Source organism: Solanum lycopersicum, chromosome 9 (genome assembly GCF_036512215.1).
Source record: "Solanum lycopersicum chromosome 9, SLM_r2.1".
Lineage (NCBI taxonomy): Eukaryota > Viridiplantae > Streptophyta > Magnoliopsida > Solanales > Solanaceae > Solanum > Solanum lycopersicum.
The window spans coordinates 69,607,533-69,625,027 of record NC_090808.1 but is presented as its reverse complement, the minus strand read 5'-3'; the positions used below and the strand labels follow the sequence as shown (position 1 = coordinate 69,625,027).

General features: G+C 35.7%; 2 protein-coding genes across 5 annotated transcripts; both read right to left on the bottom strand.

Annotated features, from left to right (window-relative positions):
• Positions 1–537: 537 nt before the first annotated feature.
• Positions 538–12,299, bottom strand: LOC101247756 (fanconi-associated nuclease 1 homolog). 4 transcript variants are annotated; one of them, XR_003248161.2, is made up of 15 exons: positions 11,817–12,299; positions 11,593–11,725; positions 10,066–10,697; positions 9,874–9,978; positions 8,579–8,843; positions 8,428–8,490; positions 7,540–7,614; positions 7,326–7,441; positions 5,278–5,369; positions 5,094–5,181; positions 4,863–5,003; positions 4,539–4,762; positions 2,180–2,388; positions 1,775–2,008; positions 538–1,168 (listed from the first exon to the last, which is right to left on the bottom strand). XR_003248161.2 is itself a non-coding variant. In XM_010328617.4 (15 exons), exons 1-15 carry the CDS (start codon positions 11,910–11,912, stop codon positions 728–730), a joined length of 2,979 nt encoding a protein of 992 aa, XP_010326919.2. In that variant the 5' UTR covers positions 11,913–12,299; the 3' UTR covers positions 538–727. The 4 variants fall into 4 exon arrangements, 2 of the variants coding, with proteins under 2 accessions (XP_010326919.2, XP_069144983.1); XR_003248162.2 differs by having other exon boundaries at positions 1,775–2,002; XM_010328617.4 differs by having other exon boundaries at positions 2,115–2,388.
• A 149-nt stretch (positions 12,300–12,448) lies between these two features.
• LOC101257709 (uncharacterized) lies at positions 12,449–16,455 on the bottom strand. Its single transcript, XM_004247941.5, has 9 exons — positions 16,347–16,455; positions 16,087–16,206; positions 15,904–15,971; positions 14,103–14,211; positions 13,927–13,995; positions 13,413–13,470; positions 13,015–13,250; positions 12,881–12,932; positions 12,449–12,785 (listed from the first exon to the last, which is right to left on the bottom strand). Exons 1-9 carry the CDS (start codon positions 16,347–16,349, stop codon positions 12,718–12,720), a joined length of 783 nt encoding a protein of 260 aa, XP_004247989.1. The 5' UTR covers positions 16,350–16,455; the 3' UTR covers positions 12,449–12,717.
• Positions 16,456–17,495: the final 1,040 nt, after the last annotated feature.

Here is a 17,495-nt window from a genome sequence, read left to right as displayed (position 1 = left end):
AGTAACGTTTTACTTTTAAAACGTTATTTTCAGTAGCGTTTTACTCCTAAAACGTTATTGTAAGTAACGTTTTAGGAGTAAAACGTTACTGCGAGTAACGTATATCAATCTGACGCCATCAACTTTTAAAAAATAAAATATGTCCTAAAACGTTACTGTGAAATACGTTTATACTAGTTTTGTAAAATTTTAGAAAAACATATTATTTTGGTGAATTGTTTTATATAATGGCTTAGTTTGGTTAAAACCTCAAATATTACTTACTATTTGAGAAATATCATTACATTTAGAACTTACTCCTCAAATTTAGAACTTACACCTTCTGAATCTACGTGTTTAATTTACACCCCGCCCCGAGACTTTTCCTAAAAATGTTTTTGAAAACATTGGTCACAACCAATATAATAATCGCCGCTAAAAGTATGTAAGTATATCAATAAATAAATAAATATGTAACATTCCTTTTTCATTTTACAGTTGAATCAGATGCTTCACGTTTTTGAAAACATTGGTCACAACCAATATAATAATCGCCACTAAAGTATGTAAGTTTATCAATAAATAAATAAAATATATAACATTCCTTATTCATTTTACAGTTGAATCCAATGCTTCATGTCACTCAATCTAGGTTAACTAGTATCATCTCTACTTGGAGTGTCGTAAATGGTTGAATATACTCTAACCAACCCATCTACTTATCGGATGTATGGCTTGCCACCCCTACCTATATTGGGGAATGACTCACTTTGCATACCTCAACATTGAAGCCACAGTCTATTAAAAAGAGTAACCATGCACGTTGTTGTTCAGAAAGTCTGTCTCTAGGGCCTTTCACTTCAACGAGTTTTGCTTCACCTCTGTACTCGTCGTGGAAGCGCCAAAGCAATAAGTCGGGCATTCCACTGGACCAGCTCCTGTAATCTTGAGCCAAATTCCGACAGATTGATGCAAGACAAGGACCTCCGATGCATGTAACTGCTGCTCGGAGCTCAGAAAGAGAATGCTTGTCCCACTTAACTCCCCTACAGACTGTTCCCATATGTGATTCCCATGACATGATAAGTAACTCTTCTGCCATGCCATGCTCAATCTTATCTAGAAGACCTTCTACAAGACCCTTTCTGACTTCATAAAAGCTATCAGTTTCAAGATCCAAAGGTGCAGTCTGCAAAAAGAAAAAGACTTAGCTCTCAAGAATTCTTGCAGATCAAAAAACTGAGCACACCATGAATGCCAATCCGAAAAACAAGTAAATGGTTGTAGATCTTTCTGAAGTAGTTTGAACAGTGATTGTAGATCCAAGATATCATAATACCTTGCTTTTGTTGCTTTCTAGTCTTGCAATACCCCCTAAAATAATTGTTTATTAAAGAAAACAAAAATAAACAACCATCATCAGACAATAAAGGGGATATGAGGAGCAATTTGGATCCTATTTTCAAATGCTATTATGACTTGTGCAGAACTTGTAAGGAACCTAGTGTAAGTGGGCAGACCATGAGAATCATAAGAACTTGTAAGGAACCTAGTGTAAGTGGGCAGACCATGAGAATCATAATCATCACTTTCACATTGCTCATTAATTGTGAAGTTAAGCATATTGTTATCATTAAACAAAGCTAGTGTTTAGCTGCTAAGACATAGCTTCATGTTGTGTAACTGAATTATCAACAGAGTTATCACTTATCAGCACACCCATTTAGAATGGAAGTTCTGACAATAGCAAGGCAACCTATACCTGAGTATATGGAAAACATCAAGAACAAAATACCTGAAATTTGGTACGGAAGACATTTGGTACATCCGCAAATACAATGTCCCACATTAGAAGCCCGAAAATAGTCAACCAAATCCCACTCTCAGTGTGAACACCCTGCCAGCGTCCTCCTTCTCCAGCATAATACTGAAGAGCAAGATCTTCTACTCCACAACGTTCTCCATCCTCACCATAAAAGACATTCTTCACCCCTGTTTTGCAGTTCACTGGTCTGCCCTGAACCTGAACCTAAATAATCATGGAGGAGGATGAATCCGAAACTGTAGTATGATATTTATATTTTAAGAAAATGGGTGATGTGCAACATGGTCAAACCAGAGATGGAATGAAATACCTCAACTATCTTCCTATTGATGGAATTCGAAAAACTGGGAGTTTTCCAACGTCTAGGGGGCTTACCCAACCGCAGAACCCGCCTCTGTAGAGCCACTATACAGCCAGCGCGAACCCAAGAATCTAGCAACCCCTTTTCAGCTACTTCAAGACTCTCATCAAGGCACCCGACATGCTCCAAATCAATTGAGAGCCGCAGAGTCCAATATCCCCTTCTTCGATCAGATTTAAATTTAACTAACAGCAGCTTAAGCAAATCGATTGCATCTTTATACCTGAAAAAGTATCCCCACTTTTAATGCTTAATACACAAGAAACTTCACTTAAAACAGTATCACCACCATCACAAGAAAATGTCCAATGAAGAGTGAACATACATCCATGATCCACCTGACTGTATTCCCGTTAGTTTTAGTCATAACATGAACTTGAGCACTGTTTAACAATATTAACAGAGGCTCATAAATCATCTGAAATAAGTCCACTTATAAAGACAACCTCCCAGGCCATTCACTCAATTCAATTTCACCATACTGGCCCTCATTAGATCATCAATCTGTCCTTCTACTAGCCCCGCAATCAATTTATAGAAAAAAAACTAGGATCAAATGAGAAAACATGCACAAAGGTGGACTATCACTTGTTAGAAAGAATTGATGTAAAATATTCTGAAAGAATCTCAGAATCCAACCTAAGACCATAAGGCAGTTATGGAGCTGCCTCGGACATTGTAACCTCTTTGGCAACCCTACACAATCAACAAGGGATAAGTGTATTCTCTAACACCCTCCCACACATGTAACCCTGTTCTTGGGTTTTCACATGAGTGAACACTGAATTGTTTTTGTTTTTTTGGGTTTTCCTTTTGAGGAGATTGAAAAGCTGACCTGACGTAGAAAAGATGTTCAACTGGCTGAAAAGATTGCCTGGACAGCGAGCAGGCTAAAGTGAACTTGGAGCAAAGTTAGTGGCTCAAAGAGCTGCTAAATAAAAGAGAGAAGCCCAGACAACTTTATGGGTTGAGTTGACAGAATATGAAGAGAGAAAGCATTGAGAGAGTAGGATTCACTAAAGCTTGCTCTGATACCATGAGAAAGATATTGAACTAACCCAAACCCTTGAGCAATGGGCAGAGCATCCCATGATTTTACTAACCCCTTTGGTAATCCTTACACAATCAATGAGGGACAAGTGTATTCTCCAACTTTAAAGACAATTAGATGGCATCTATCGCCCAGAAAGGGCCAATTAAATGATATCTACGTTCAACAATACCAATATAAAGATCTATGCTTTACCTCTACCATTTTTCTTTTCCCTCTTTCGTTGATTGATATACAACACATATCAGTGACTAAACTCTGTAATGTCAAACGATAGAAGGAAAAAAATGGTTGAAGAATGTCAAACAGCTGTCCTCAGAATACCCAACTCAGTCATGATGAAGACAATAAGACGTGTAACCTTCTAGAAGTGTGATTCATAGATTCACTCCTATCTTTGCTGTGTATTAATGAGATACTCAAGGATAAATTGTTTCTAATACTTGGGAGTATATTTGGACTTTCTCGTAATAAATAATAAAATAAATGAATATGTGCTCCATAACTCTAGTGAGTAAGATGACAAAATGAGTACTTGAAGGTTCCAGAAAAGATAACCTGATCTTAGGAGAATGAGACTGACTTACAAAAATCTAAGTACTGAACTTTTAAGACAAGTATGATGTCATGAAGTAGAGAACTCCTCACAACTTAGTGAAAGACAAACCTCTACGAAAATTGACTGTCCAAATACAACTCACTGATTTCCCCAATTATGGAAACACAACATATCAGAAATTAACCAGCTTATGGAACTGAACATAAACCATAAACCTATTTACAAGATCTTACCATGTGACAAATTTTATATTCTTCTTTCACGAACAGTTACCTTATAAAACTTTTTCTTTTGACTTTCAGTCGTGACACGCACCACTATCCCCTACTTTTGCTGCCAAAAAAAAAAAGACAACCCCAAGAAGAGGGAGGGCACTAACTCTCTTCACTATAGAAAGCCCCCCCGCGTCTTTTTTGTTTTATGCATCTGAACAAGCAAAACACTAGTTCTCTAATCGTCTCATTCCTCTAGAAGATTTTTTATTTTTCAAATAATCATTACATTCTCATTAAGTAGAATTAGCCACTATACTGTAAAATTCTTCTTCCTCGTGGATCGTGGAAGATCTCAATTGCAACTTTAGTTTACTAGGGGATGAAGCTGATTTCCAGAACAATCTGCGATAATATTGACATAGCGTTTTATTTAAAAAATAATAATACTATTGATTTAGTGTTTGAAAGAATGAACTCAGTTGCAAGTTCACAAAATGTAAGATTCATCAGAGAATTAACTTCTAATCAAGCATGTTGGACCTCCTCACCTACGTTCATGCTCCAGGAAAGAAACACCCAACAGGATCACCTTAGAATATACCCAACTGGCTGAAAAGCAAGATAAAAATGCAGTCATCGACCCCAAAAGTGATGATCTATCTTCCTCCACAAAGCTAGATACTTGAGAGGCAGAAATCTCAATGCATCTTGATACCAACTCATTGTTGTTCTCGTCAAGAGACTCATCCATAACTTGTGCAACCTCAATGGCCTAAGGGCATTAAATTCAAACTAAATAAAGAAAAAAGTTTTTGCTCTTTTGACAGCAGCTAATAAGGGCAGAAAGTATCTTTTCACAAGAGTTAGCATACCTCCTCATAAGACAACAGGTCACTTCTGTCTGGAAAAATCTGGTCTGTGAATATGCAGTTATAAGCAGGATATTTTACAATGCCCAAGTCAACAAGTAAGAATGCTGACAGGTCCTGCTCTCCATTCAGAAAAAATAGCCTCTGAAGGAAGAAAAAGTTAGAAGGGTACATGCCAAACAATGTTTATTATAAAAAGGCTAGACGACATAATAGAGATTTCTCCAAAATCACCTCAGCACGCCAAAAGACAGATTCAGCCAATGCAGATATCCTGATACAGCTTCCAGTTTTTCTTAGAATCATACTTTGAAGATTGGGGCTGCAGTGATGTCATTTTGGAGCAATTACATGAAAGAGCATTAAGGTGTGGTACAGAGTGACAGCAGCGGGATAAAGAACTTCAAAAACAACCTACCATAAACCACTTTCATATGCACCAAGAAGCCGAGCAATGTAATCTTGCTTTCTTGTACCATGATCAGAGTTCCGTACAATCTTCTTATGTGACTGAACTAAATCTCAAAATAAAACACGCTTGTAAGAAAGATGTATGTAACTCAAACAAGACAATTGGAAGGCCATTATCATTGAACATGGAAGTCCCACAAACAAAGGGAAGAATGCAATGAACAACTAAGGAAGCATCTAGAATTTTTTACTTCAAGAGACGCATCAAATCGGCAGAGTGTCTATTGAAAATAGCGGTAATCTCTGCATAACACTCTACCATCTCCAGGCCCCACTAAGTGGGATTATACTGGGCATGTTGTTGTAGAGACACATAAAACCGTTAACCCTAATCTTCTAAGAGATCCTGATCTGACTACAACTACTTTTTGGCAGATCTTTGGAAGGAAACACTAGATGCAATTAATCAACGGAACACCTCAGAAAAGCAACAACTAAAAAATTACAACTGTCAAATTGCTTGCAGCACAGCTATGATGACAGCAGGTGGAGAGGCAAAATGGAACTTTTTGCTATACCACCCTAACTGTATCTATTTATTTATTTCTTTTTAACTTACATTTTTCACTTCCCTCAATTGCATTGAGACAATTACTCTTCTTTCCTTGTGCAAAGCAAGCTTAGTCAGACAGAAATTAAGAACTGAACACATATCCAGAGAAGACCGAAGCCAAAGCACAAGCTCTGACAAGGGCATGAAAGTACCACATTTTCCCTTCTACTTTGAGAATATTTTAAAATAAAACAAAGCTTAACCCCTATTGTAAGGCAACATATTCCTTTTTTATATTTTCCTTTTTGATGAAGTGTTAAAAATGCAACATACATCATCCAGATAATCAATTGTAAGTAGAGTGTGACCATGTTATTAGCAATTAATACACAAACATACAAGAGCAGTAATTCCTACAATTTTAAGACTTAGTTTCAGTGGTCCAATTAATTAGGATGGACGAATCTCAATAAACATGTTATGGTATCTACATACAAGAAAAGAAACACGATTGATTGAAAAAAAATAAGAAGGCGATATTAAAATGATGCTGAAATGGGTGTACAGATCTGAGTAAAAAATTTTGGTGATAGCTGACCACCAAAGTTGGGGTGGCGGAAGATTAGTTATTTATTTACCTTGATTCTTTTTTTAGTGCTAAGAACTGTATGGCCCGTATCTGTCCACACAGTATCCTGTTTCTGTGTAGTCATCAGAAGCCAATCTCGTTATTGGAGCATTAACTATGGCATCAGTCAAATTTAGAAGGAGCCTTCCATAATGCTCCAAGCCTTTCATGACCTAAAGATAGCTTCTTCTTTAAACTCACAAGACAGTCTACTAGGAAGATATATTAAATGATATTGCAAATGCATTAACAAGACTGAATTTCATCTAATAAATCTTCTGATTGCTTGGAGATTAAATCAGCAATGTCAAGGCACATACAAGTTAACTAAACATCCACCTTACAGTAACAGAAAAGAAACTCCCATAATGATGAAAGTCAATACATAATTACCAAAAGGAGAATGATGTGTATCAAGATAAGCTTTGAAGTAGGGATAGATTATCTTAAAGAGTGGATGGAAATTTAATATGTTATAGAAAAAAAAAAGAAAAAATTGCAACAATTTTCAAAAGGTTTTCTATAAGGAATAATCCCCCACATGTTTGGTCTCAATAACTATTCTACTAGTTCCCAATCTTTTAACTCTCCATCTTTCAAGCTGTATAGCTTTTGTGTTACATAGTTAAGAGTAATATATTCCAATAAAGCTCTAGTTTCCACCATGTACTACTCCCTCAGTTCCAAAATAAGCGGTGGTGTTTTAGCCTTCTCATTTGTTTCAAAATAAGTGGTATTCTAGTTTTCAAGAAGGAATTGATCTTATTCTTCCAAAATTAACCTCGTTTTAATACATGAAGTTTTTCACCATAAAGAATCACTTCTTTCTTCAAGGCGTATGGAACATAAAAAAAATAAAGAAAGAAACAAGAACCTTGTTAAGACTGTAGAGGTCCCGCAGTTCACCAACATTTAGAACATCCAATACCTCCTTCAAGTCACCAATTTGTAGTTTATCAATTGATTCGAATAAAGTAACACATTCTGCTTCTGCAAAGTAAAAGAGGATGACTTAAATGATGTTGCATTCAGCTTCTCTTAGAGCAAGACTATATAGAATTTACCACAGCATTATAGAATTTGTCTACCAGAAAGACCCTTAACAGCTTCTTTATAATCACATATTTCAGCATATGATATGCTAGCTGTCCGAAACCATGGCCCTGAGTTAAGAAAAAACAATGAACCTAATAAGATCAAGAAACTTCTTGAATCATCCAGCAATGAATAATTCAATTTTTCATGAATACAGAGTAAAAGAAGAAAAACACAACATGATAAGCTTTAGTTGTACAAATAGAAGAACTTGAAACCACGCCCTTCTAATACGATTCTGGATAGCAACCAAATTATCAGTGAATGTAGAGTAAGTGATGTAACATTAAGTAGAACAAGCCAATTCATTACTAGCATGGTCTCATATATAAGGTAGACTACTCATTATGGGTCTCTAGCAGTCAGGAAAAGGAGTGCCCACAAAAAAATGGTATCATGAAAATAGAAACTAGTTGAACCACATGTGTGATCTAGCGGTAGCTGAAGCTGGAATAAACCAAAGTTGACCAAGGTTCTAATTTTAGCAAAGGTAGGTAGGTGATTTTTTCACATCTGCTCAAGTCGTGGTAGCAATATTATATGAAATCTATTCTAATAGAAGGACGCCAGGACCCGGTAGAATAGTTGAGGCAAGCTGACCCACACACAAACATTATCATGAAAAGACCAAGAAATAAGAACACTGCAATAAGTCATTTCCAATGAGATGGAAAGCACAGCTGAGTTTCACATTTCAATCTTTTAGCAGACATTGAAAGGCCTTTTGATTAATAAACAAGCAGCACATCTGGACTCCATAAATACAGATTTTGTCATCTACAAGAAGTGGCAGTAACCAAGCTGAAGTGGATAAGATCTAGAAATTAACCAACTCTAGAATATTAAAGTTGCAAGCCAAAAGAGCTATTGAAGTTGAATACCTTTACGTGCATAAAGCCGAGCAAAGAGCCTCTGACTATCATCTGAGAGTGATAAAAAAGCTTCTGTACCAACAGAGGATAAAAACGGAGTTATATATGCAAATTTATCAAAGATTATCTGGGATGATCCAATTAATGAAGACGATCATACTCAATAAGGTCTTCTCGCCTTCAGCAAAAAGATGTGCATTGATCTTCAAAACCTCCTTTAGTAATAATAGAAGGTTATGCTGGTATTTTGCAGGGACAGGAGGGTGAGTCTTCGAGAATTCAGCAGCACATAGAGCATTTTTCCTAAAGGAATTAAATTCTTGGAAACTAGAGGAGTCCTTTTCACCAAAAGAAGCAATGCTAGAGGAATATATCTGAATTGGGACAACTGCATGAGGATGCCGTGGAATAGAAGTTATATGGCCCTAAATCCATGCAAGCTAGTGATCAGTCCATACTTACGAAAATCCATAATATCAATTGACACAAGTAAATAGTTAAAAGAATACAAACGGCCGGGAGAACACAAAGATATTTTCTAGAATTTACAGCTAGCTGGAGCTCACATTGCTTTTCTTTATTCGTTAAAATGCTACTTATATATTGTATACATTTTATTGTATTGGAAGGTTATTGAACAACCTTTAACTGGTCCAATAGCCTCACTAGCAAATAAATGTAGCTGATTTTGAAGCGGCTAAACGGTTTATATTGAAGTGGCTAAACGGTTTATAATTATTTGTACTTGTAAGTTGGTTTTTATGCTGGAACCAAATAGTGTGCAAGACCAAATCTATGTACAGTTACAGATGAATGCAGAATACTTGTTCAGTGCCAGACAGAATGAACTGACATACAACTACGCTTCAGTATAAATACCAGTGCTTATATATAGACCCTACTACGCTTAAGTATATAATACCAGTGCTTATATATAGACCCTACTTCTTAAAGTTGATCATTTTTCATTCTTCCAAAAGCAAAGGCACCTGCAAGGGAATTTTCACATCCAACTTCCATCCATACAAGGCACATAGAATGTTATTTTTACAAAACCCTAAATATTCAGAATGTTATTTTTACAAAACCCTAAATATTCCAAGCATGATATAGCTAATCACAACCATTAAACCAAGATTTGATGGTTGGACTCCTCATTCTTTCCCAAATCCCCCACTGATAAAATTTGAAATAGCTAATCACCCTATATATTTTAAGTTCTTTGTGTGTTACCACAAAAAGTTCTCCACAAGAAGTCCTACTATTTAACCAAGATATTTTTAAAATGCTTCAGCAGACATTGAAATGGTTCATATATACTTGTCCTTTCAAAATACTCATACTAAATATGCTTTTACATATTTAAATACAATAAGAGCAAAGGTAAGACAAGTTGAAGCTTGTATGGAAAACGGAAAACTTAGAATATGACCACAAAATGTCTAGTATTATTACCTCAAACGTCATCTGGAAATTGTCAATCAATGGAGATACATATTGTGCCAATTCCCTGGGGATAAAACCTAGCTCTTTACTGTGACCAGTATCTTTTGTTAAAACCTGCCAGAACATACGAGCAATGCTTTTTACCCACGTCTTGAGATACAATGTTACCAAAGTTTTTTAAGAAGGTACGTGAAGATCAACCTTGATTGCGTTTGGATCCTTGACATTCTCGGAATCTCTTGAAAGCATCACCATTGCTCCAATAATTAACTCTGTGTCATCAGCAAACTTACGGCCAACAATGAAAGTATCAAGCAAAATCTTAGAGTTATCATCATCTTCCAAAGGTTCCACATATGTAGGAGTCCTGTTTTCAGAAAGTGACAAAGGTGAGCCTGTGAAGTTGTCAATTTTATCATCACTTATTTGGTGGTGAGGAAAACCCTCTAGCCCCACAATTTGCATCGACTTTGCACCAGACAGAGATTTGCATTCATCATCGAAATCAGGGAGACCATCTAAGTTTTCCGCTCGATCAACCCTACTACAGAGACTACTATTTCTTGTGAGAATATTGGATCTGCTGGTTGCCAAAGTAAGTGAGACTGAAGATGAACTGGATTCATCTTGGACGTTATTTTTTGAAACATCTGAGTTTCTCATTTCAGAAGCCAGAGCATGGATATTACCATCATTTGCACTTGAACCGAACTCTGTCCTTGTCAAGTCTGAATCAATGAATGAGGCTGTAACTTTAGGTCGTGCGCAAAATTTCAACTGGAAAAGGGTGCACTGACTTAATTTGCGTTTAGTTCCTCTAGCAAGGCATTTATCTGAAAAATAATGTTCCATTGTAAGTTTACATATAGCTCAAAAGTCAAACAAATAACAGAACAGATTAATTGAAAAGATTAAAAACAAAACAATTAACGTGGCACTAAAGCTGCAACTAATACAAGCTTCTTAGTACACTTTACAAAGGGAATAGGGGTAAACAAGTGGACTGAATTTCATGGTTCTCTTTTTGCAGTTGTATTTTACCTTGTAAAATTGGGTTTTATGTCTACTGGGAAAAATGAGAAATAGTAGTCTAGTGGCAATGCCAAATCATTGAATTCACACGATGCCCAAGTAGCGAACAGGTTCCTCTTAATTTAAATGTTCTTTCTTGAGATTTCTTTTCTTTGTGATGCCGATTAAATAAACACAGCAAAAGGAGTACTCACTCAACAATTTCAAAATGAATTTTTTACATTTTGAAAGCAAGAAATTTCAGTACCATTAGTAGCACATGCATTCACAATCCTAGCTCAACTCATCAACATTCTGGAAATAAGTTCATAACTCATCTGACAAATTGGTATCCAAGAAATTTAAAATTTCAAATACATCCACAAAAGCAGATCAAAAATTTAAACTTAACATGTTTAATTTCAAAATTAAACCACAATCCATTTGATTCACTGGTTTCAAAATCTTATCATTTGAACTTTGTGGATTTTTTTCACATATTGATTTTGAAACAGAACTACTGGATTGACTGAATTCCACCATCAGAACTTCTCCAGCAACTTGAGCACTTCCCTTAAATCCAAAGCACAATTGAACAACACACATAAAAACATAACAAGATACCATTTTTACGCTAAGTATAGACGAAAGTATCCTAAACTACTCAAAAAAAAAATTAAAATACTAACATCAAGAACAGAAGGAACTTGTACGTACCTAAATGAGAGTTAATAACAGGTTCTTCACCTCGAACCTTCGCCCCACAAACAGGACAATCAACCCATTGCTCATCACCATTTCCATTTCCACTTTCAGTGTTTACCTCATCCTTATCTTCTTTATAACCAATCTGTAAATCATCGGATACAATTGTTTAACAGTGAATCTATATAGACAGAGAATGACATATTGTGTAAAATGGTGACTGGAAAAACTAGTACCTGAGGAACAGATGAAGTGATAAGAGAACGGAGACGGAGAAATCGCCGACGCCGACCTATTAATCTGATCAAACTTTCTCTACCTTTAAGCATCATAGAAAAAAGCCCTAATCTGGATCTAGCAGCTTTCGCTGGAAGGAAGATTTTCGAGAGGAGGTTCAGTTCATGGAGACATATTTATAGAGGTAATTGACTCCCGCCAACGTACAAACCATTTTCTTTTTCTTTACCACTTAGCCAAAAGGACAAAGGAGGAGGATTTTATAATTCAAAAAATTAAACACAGAAAAAAGGTTCAAACTTTGGCCAAATTTAATCAAAGTTCAAATATATTAAAATAACATTTTGATTAATACAGTTTCATATAACCCCTTCCTTTCACTTTTATTTGTCAAAAACTTAATGTCCATATTTTCAAAATTGATTTTATGGCCACGATATACTTGTTTGTTTACTTAATTGAGTGTGATAAGTACAAACAATTTCAATAGGAAATTGGTATACCTTGACTTTTGCAATAGCCTTGAGTTGCTACGGTTACAAAATATGATATACTACAACATGCTTAAAAGTTAGAATTGTTGATCAACTTAAGGATTTAATGATTATAGCAATAAAAAGGTTTTGGGACATTTCTGATGAATAACTTAATTTTTCCTGGTAAATGAATCTACTTGCTACGTTCCACCTCAAGGAATTCAATAAACATGGAAGCCAACAGCATAACAAGACTAATATCATCGGTACAGTTGCAAGTTCCAACAAATCACTACTTCATTTCGCCTCTCCTATTCTACAACTCTGTCACAACCAGCATCAAGCAGTGTACCGAAGCGATACACAAAATTATGCACTCGATTCACAAACAAAAAGGGTACAGTTTCTTCTCTGTTAAAAAGTACTACACTAGGAGAACTGCATTGATGCAACCATCATTTTCAGGATTATTCGTCACTTGAGCATATTTACCTGGCATTCAACCATCCACAAAAAAAATGAATGATCAGAATTCGAAGGACAAAAGAATCCCCGAAGTGTAACATCTAAGGTAAAGCATATCTTACCCCATACAACTTTCCCAGCAGGAGTGACAAGACCAAGTTCGCTGACATTAACCTGGATTTTATAGCAAGATGATTAGTGAATGCGAGCTAAATTAGATAAACTTCAAAATGCACTATTGAAACAGAAAGATTACCTCAATGATGGTTCCCTTGGTTATAACACCTAGAGAAGTGTACATTGGACCATTAGGATTCTTCTTCACCCCAATGATCTCAAGATTGAACGTACATTTAAGTTCAGGATGTGTCACGTGGGCTTTAGTAAACCGTAATCCAGACGGGCGGATGAACCGCTCATACTTTGGAGGTTTCCTGGTAAACCCTGCTCCGACAAAGGTGGCTTTCGTAACCATTCTCTTCCACTGCTTGGCTGCAAAGATGAGACGAATCAAAATGGTCAAAGAAATCACTCTTAACGATCCCAAAGGCAACAAATAATACAACAAAGGACAAGCATAAGCAGCTGAAATTAAGAACTTGTAGATGTAGGCTAACCAACAGAAAACGAAATTAGGTAACTGAAGATACTTACTCTTCCTTTTGCCAGATCTTATCACTCTGAACATCTCATCCTCAGCCACAGGCCTAACCTGTAGGTGAAGTATCTTTGTTAGAAAGCAATTTCTGTAAACGAAAATATCATAAACATTTAAACAAAAGGAACAGTGATGCTCATATGATATTGGATGGCAACCCTTTGTGGGTCATATATTTACAGAGAAATCTCTGTACCTATCTAAGACCAACAAATAAGAATCGTCCCTAGATCCACGAGTTCTTTTTTCAAGAGCACAAACTGAAGTGTGAAGTATCCTTATTTGTAACCAGTCAAACAGAGAGACACGGGAGTGACCCTTCAATCACACAAACATATTTAGCAAAAATTATGTGCACAACGGACATGAGTGAAGAACCAGCATACAGGCAGGAAGAGATAGTATTGAAACACATGGTGCAAGGACAAAAACTACCATGTTATTCAAACTTTACCTTCTTTATTTTGGATAAGGTAAAAAATTTACTAATGAAGGATATTCTGAATTTACCTTGGGCAGAGGCACCTCCCATTTTCCAGCTTTCTCTTTCCTCTTTTGCTTTATTGTGTTGCTAAGAATCTACATAAAAGGTTTGAAATTTAAAAACAGGATAATCAGTCTATGGTCATTGTACCACCAATTGAACAACTAACGACAAGTTCAACACTGCATCAAACTCAACATGCCTTAGCTCTTGTGGTAGTCTCACGATCCATCAGATATGCAGGGACAGCACCCTCATGCACATCATCATCAACCTTGCGCCGGGATGATGACTCTTCATGCATAGCCAATCTATTCAAGGCAAACAAAGTAAATGTGAATTGGCTAGAATATCAGAAATTTCAAAAAGAAATCATTTAGGAACGGTTAAAGTCTTTGGTGACTAAAGAATCATCAGTTTATCACATGCCTCATCCATAAGGACCAAATAAATGCACCAAGTATTCTATTAGTAGTTCAGAAAATCTAACCCGCCATATATAGCATCAGCCATACATTCCAACAACAATAGTCGGATGGAGATGTAACTTTGCCGTAAAAGGCTGAAACTTCCTAATTCTTATCTTCTTTTTTTACTATACGACGTAAATCAATATAGAGCATACAGTTATCTGAATTAATTGTCTAACAATTACACCTACCAGAATCTAACTGACATCAAAGCTAACCTCATTAGAAGATAGAAGTCAAACTATCTCAATCGACGACTGCAAAATGCTAGAAAAACTATGTCTAACATTTAAATAACCTTTAAGTGGAACAATTAGTAGTAGTAAAGGGATTCAACTTGTCTAAAACTATCTATAAGTGGTATGAATTGTACTTCAGCCAATGTATAGCTGGATGTGAACCAATGATTTACTTCATCACCCATCAGACCATGATAAAGAAAAGCGAGACTCAAAATCCCATGCTAAAGAGCATGTAGGTTGAGACCTCAAGGTATAAAAAAATTTGCTCAGTTGTGTGATTTACTAAAGCAAATCCACAACAAATTAGCAGAATCCACTTGGATCTTTTTTTGAGAAAGTAGAATCCACTTGATCTTTTTTTGAGAAAGTAGAATCCACTTGAGCTTAGAAAATAATGAATATGTGTAGATCCTTCAGACTATCCTTCAGTAACCTTTTTCACACAGGTCAATAGAAACGCAATTGCTTGCTCCTGAGTTACAGTTCAACCAATATATATCTTATACCTCTAGTCACACTCCACACCCACATACACCCTACTTCAATATAGATAAAATCTGAAGTTTCAAACCAAGAGTATGTGTATAGAGAATAGCAACTGCAAATAGCTATGGACTGAGCATCACTCTCTAAATTGAATCGACAACGCGAGATTCAGATGTGGGAAACCTTTTTTACTGATCCAAACAAACACCAAGTAAGCTGGCAACGTAAAGAAGAGTTGGTTCTGTTTCCAACTCAAAAGCAAATACTAAAACCAATGACATAGAAAAATTCAGTAAGCCCCAATATTTTCAGTACCCAACAAGCAGCCAAATCTGAAATTCTGAATAACAACCAATCCTAGGAGCATTAATTATTCTCACTACCATATCAAAATCTCAGAAATATTACAAAAGAGGAACTATGTCACCAATAATGGACAATGCTTCCTATTCAATTTGGGCTTCGAAACTAATTCTGATTATTCAAATAGAAAATTATGGAATAGTCAAATAACTTAATGGAGTAGCATGAGCATACTCTTTAAAAATTCAGTGTTCCTATATATTCGATAATCAATTTAATATATTAGACAAGTATGTATATAAAACAAAACAAACCCCCAACCCTGACTAGACTAGGCCAGCACTATAAATGACACAATATTCATTCAGCTACATTTAGACTGTGCTAATCACAACTATCATTTGACAACAAGATCACAAACATACTAAAATCAAAGTGAACAACTTCGTAAAAGATCCAAACCAACATGCCTAAAATAGTAATTACACAATTAAAAACTCACGTTTTCTTCATTTGGGCCTTCTCAGCATAACGCTTCTTAGCAAACATCTTACCCTTGATACCCAAAGCCTATTTTGAGCATAAAAGAACATAACTTTAGCTCAAATTTCATGTAATACAGCATATAAGAATATTAAAACAGAAAAATGAAAAGATGTTAGAGTAATTTCGAACAAAAAGGGACCTTTTGGGCAATTTGGGATCGCTTGTGAACTTCACGAGCATCCTTCTTACGTTTACGCTCAAAGTGATCAGGGCGACGCCCAAATCTCTTCCTGTGCAACTCTATGTAATCTCCCTGAGGCTGTTGTTTGCCAATTTTCACATCACAAAGAAAAACATTTAAAAATCATCAGTATATAATAATGCTTAAGATAATCGTAAAAACTTGGAAAAACATAAGATTCATGAAGTTGAATTTGTTGTACGGCTTAGAGAACTAACCATGGCTACGGTTGGACAGAGAAAGAGATTGAGAGGATGAGAAAAACCCTAATTTCTTTTTACTTAAAGGGTTTTTGCATACATAAATGGGTACGGGTCGGTGAGTGCGGGTTGGGCCATAAAGTAACCGGGTCGGTGTAAGGAAAAACACCTTTAGAATTGATTAATTTTTTTTTTTTGGGGGTGGGGAATTACGCCGCTAACGGACTTAGCAAATTTATACTATTTAATATTTCTTATAGCTATTGTTTGGTATAATTATCACTTGCAACTAACATATGTATAACATATAATTATATACAATTAGATACATATACAATTCACCTCTCTCCCACTCTCCTCCCTCTCTCACTCACCTCTCTCCTCCCTTTCTCGATCTCGCTCGCCTCTCTCCTCCCTCTCCCAATCTCTATTTTCATATATACAAATACAAATGTATAGTATACAATTATCTAACCAATATATATATACAATTCACCTTTCTCCCACTCTTTTCCCCTCTCTCTCGCCTTTCTCCTCTCTCCCCCAGTACGCTCACCTCTCTCCTCGATATAATGTGTAGCTACAAATTATAGTAATCAAACTATAACTATGGAGAGTAATTAGACTATTTTTAAGTGGTTATACATGAAAATTTTCCTTTTTATATATATAAGTATATGAAAATCCACGTGACAACCAAAATGTACCCAAAATAAAGGGTGTGTTGGTTCGGTTCAATTTGTTTTATATCTATCTATCTTTTATTAACAGTGGCAAAGCTAGAAATTCCGTCAAGGGTGTTTAAACTTTAAAAGAGTTGATAATTTTTTTGGCAAAGTGGGTGCACAAAATATTTGTATTTACTGATGAGTGGGTGAACCCTAATTTAAGAATTAAATTACATAATACTAAATTACTAGATCATACAAGAACTTTTTTTTTATACAAAAACTTAAAATTATAAATAGTATAAATTTAAACTAGTGGAGAAAAAGCAATTTTAACTACTAGTTGAATATAACTCCCTCTGGTTCATATTCAGTAAATGTTGTTACCTTTTTATGATACATAATAACTAAATATTTTGAAGTTCAAGAAAAATGTAGAAACTTTTTTTCCCTATATTTACCTTTTATTTTAGTAACATTCTTAACTATTTTATATTTT

Excerpts from the sequence above, each read along its gene's own strand:
- LOC101257709 (XM_004247941.5), bottom strand. Across the intron at positions 14,212-15,903 it reads AAGGCCCAAATGAAGAAAAC|ATTGGCTATGCATGAAGAGT; the intron begins GTGAGTTTTTAA and ends TGCCTTGAATAG. Across the intron at positions 13,996-14,102 it reads AGACTACCACAAGAGCTAAG|ATTCTTAGCAACACAATAAA; the intron begins GCATGTTGAGTT and ends CCTTTTATGTAG.
- LOC101247756 (XM_010328617.4), bottom strand. The coding sequence starts at position 11,912 with ATGATGCTTAAAGGTAGAGAAAGTTTGATCAGATTAATAGGTCGGCGT. Across the intron at positions 5,370-7,325 it reads ACCTCTACAGTCTTAACAAG|TCACATAAGAAGATTGTACG; the intron begins GTTCTTGTTTCT and ends GATTTAGTTCAG. Across the intron at positions 5,182-5,277 it reads GCATATGAAAGTGGTTTATG|CCCCAATCTTCAAAGTATGA; the intron begins GTAGGTTGTTTT and ends ACATCACTGCAG.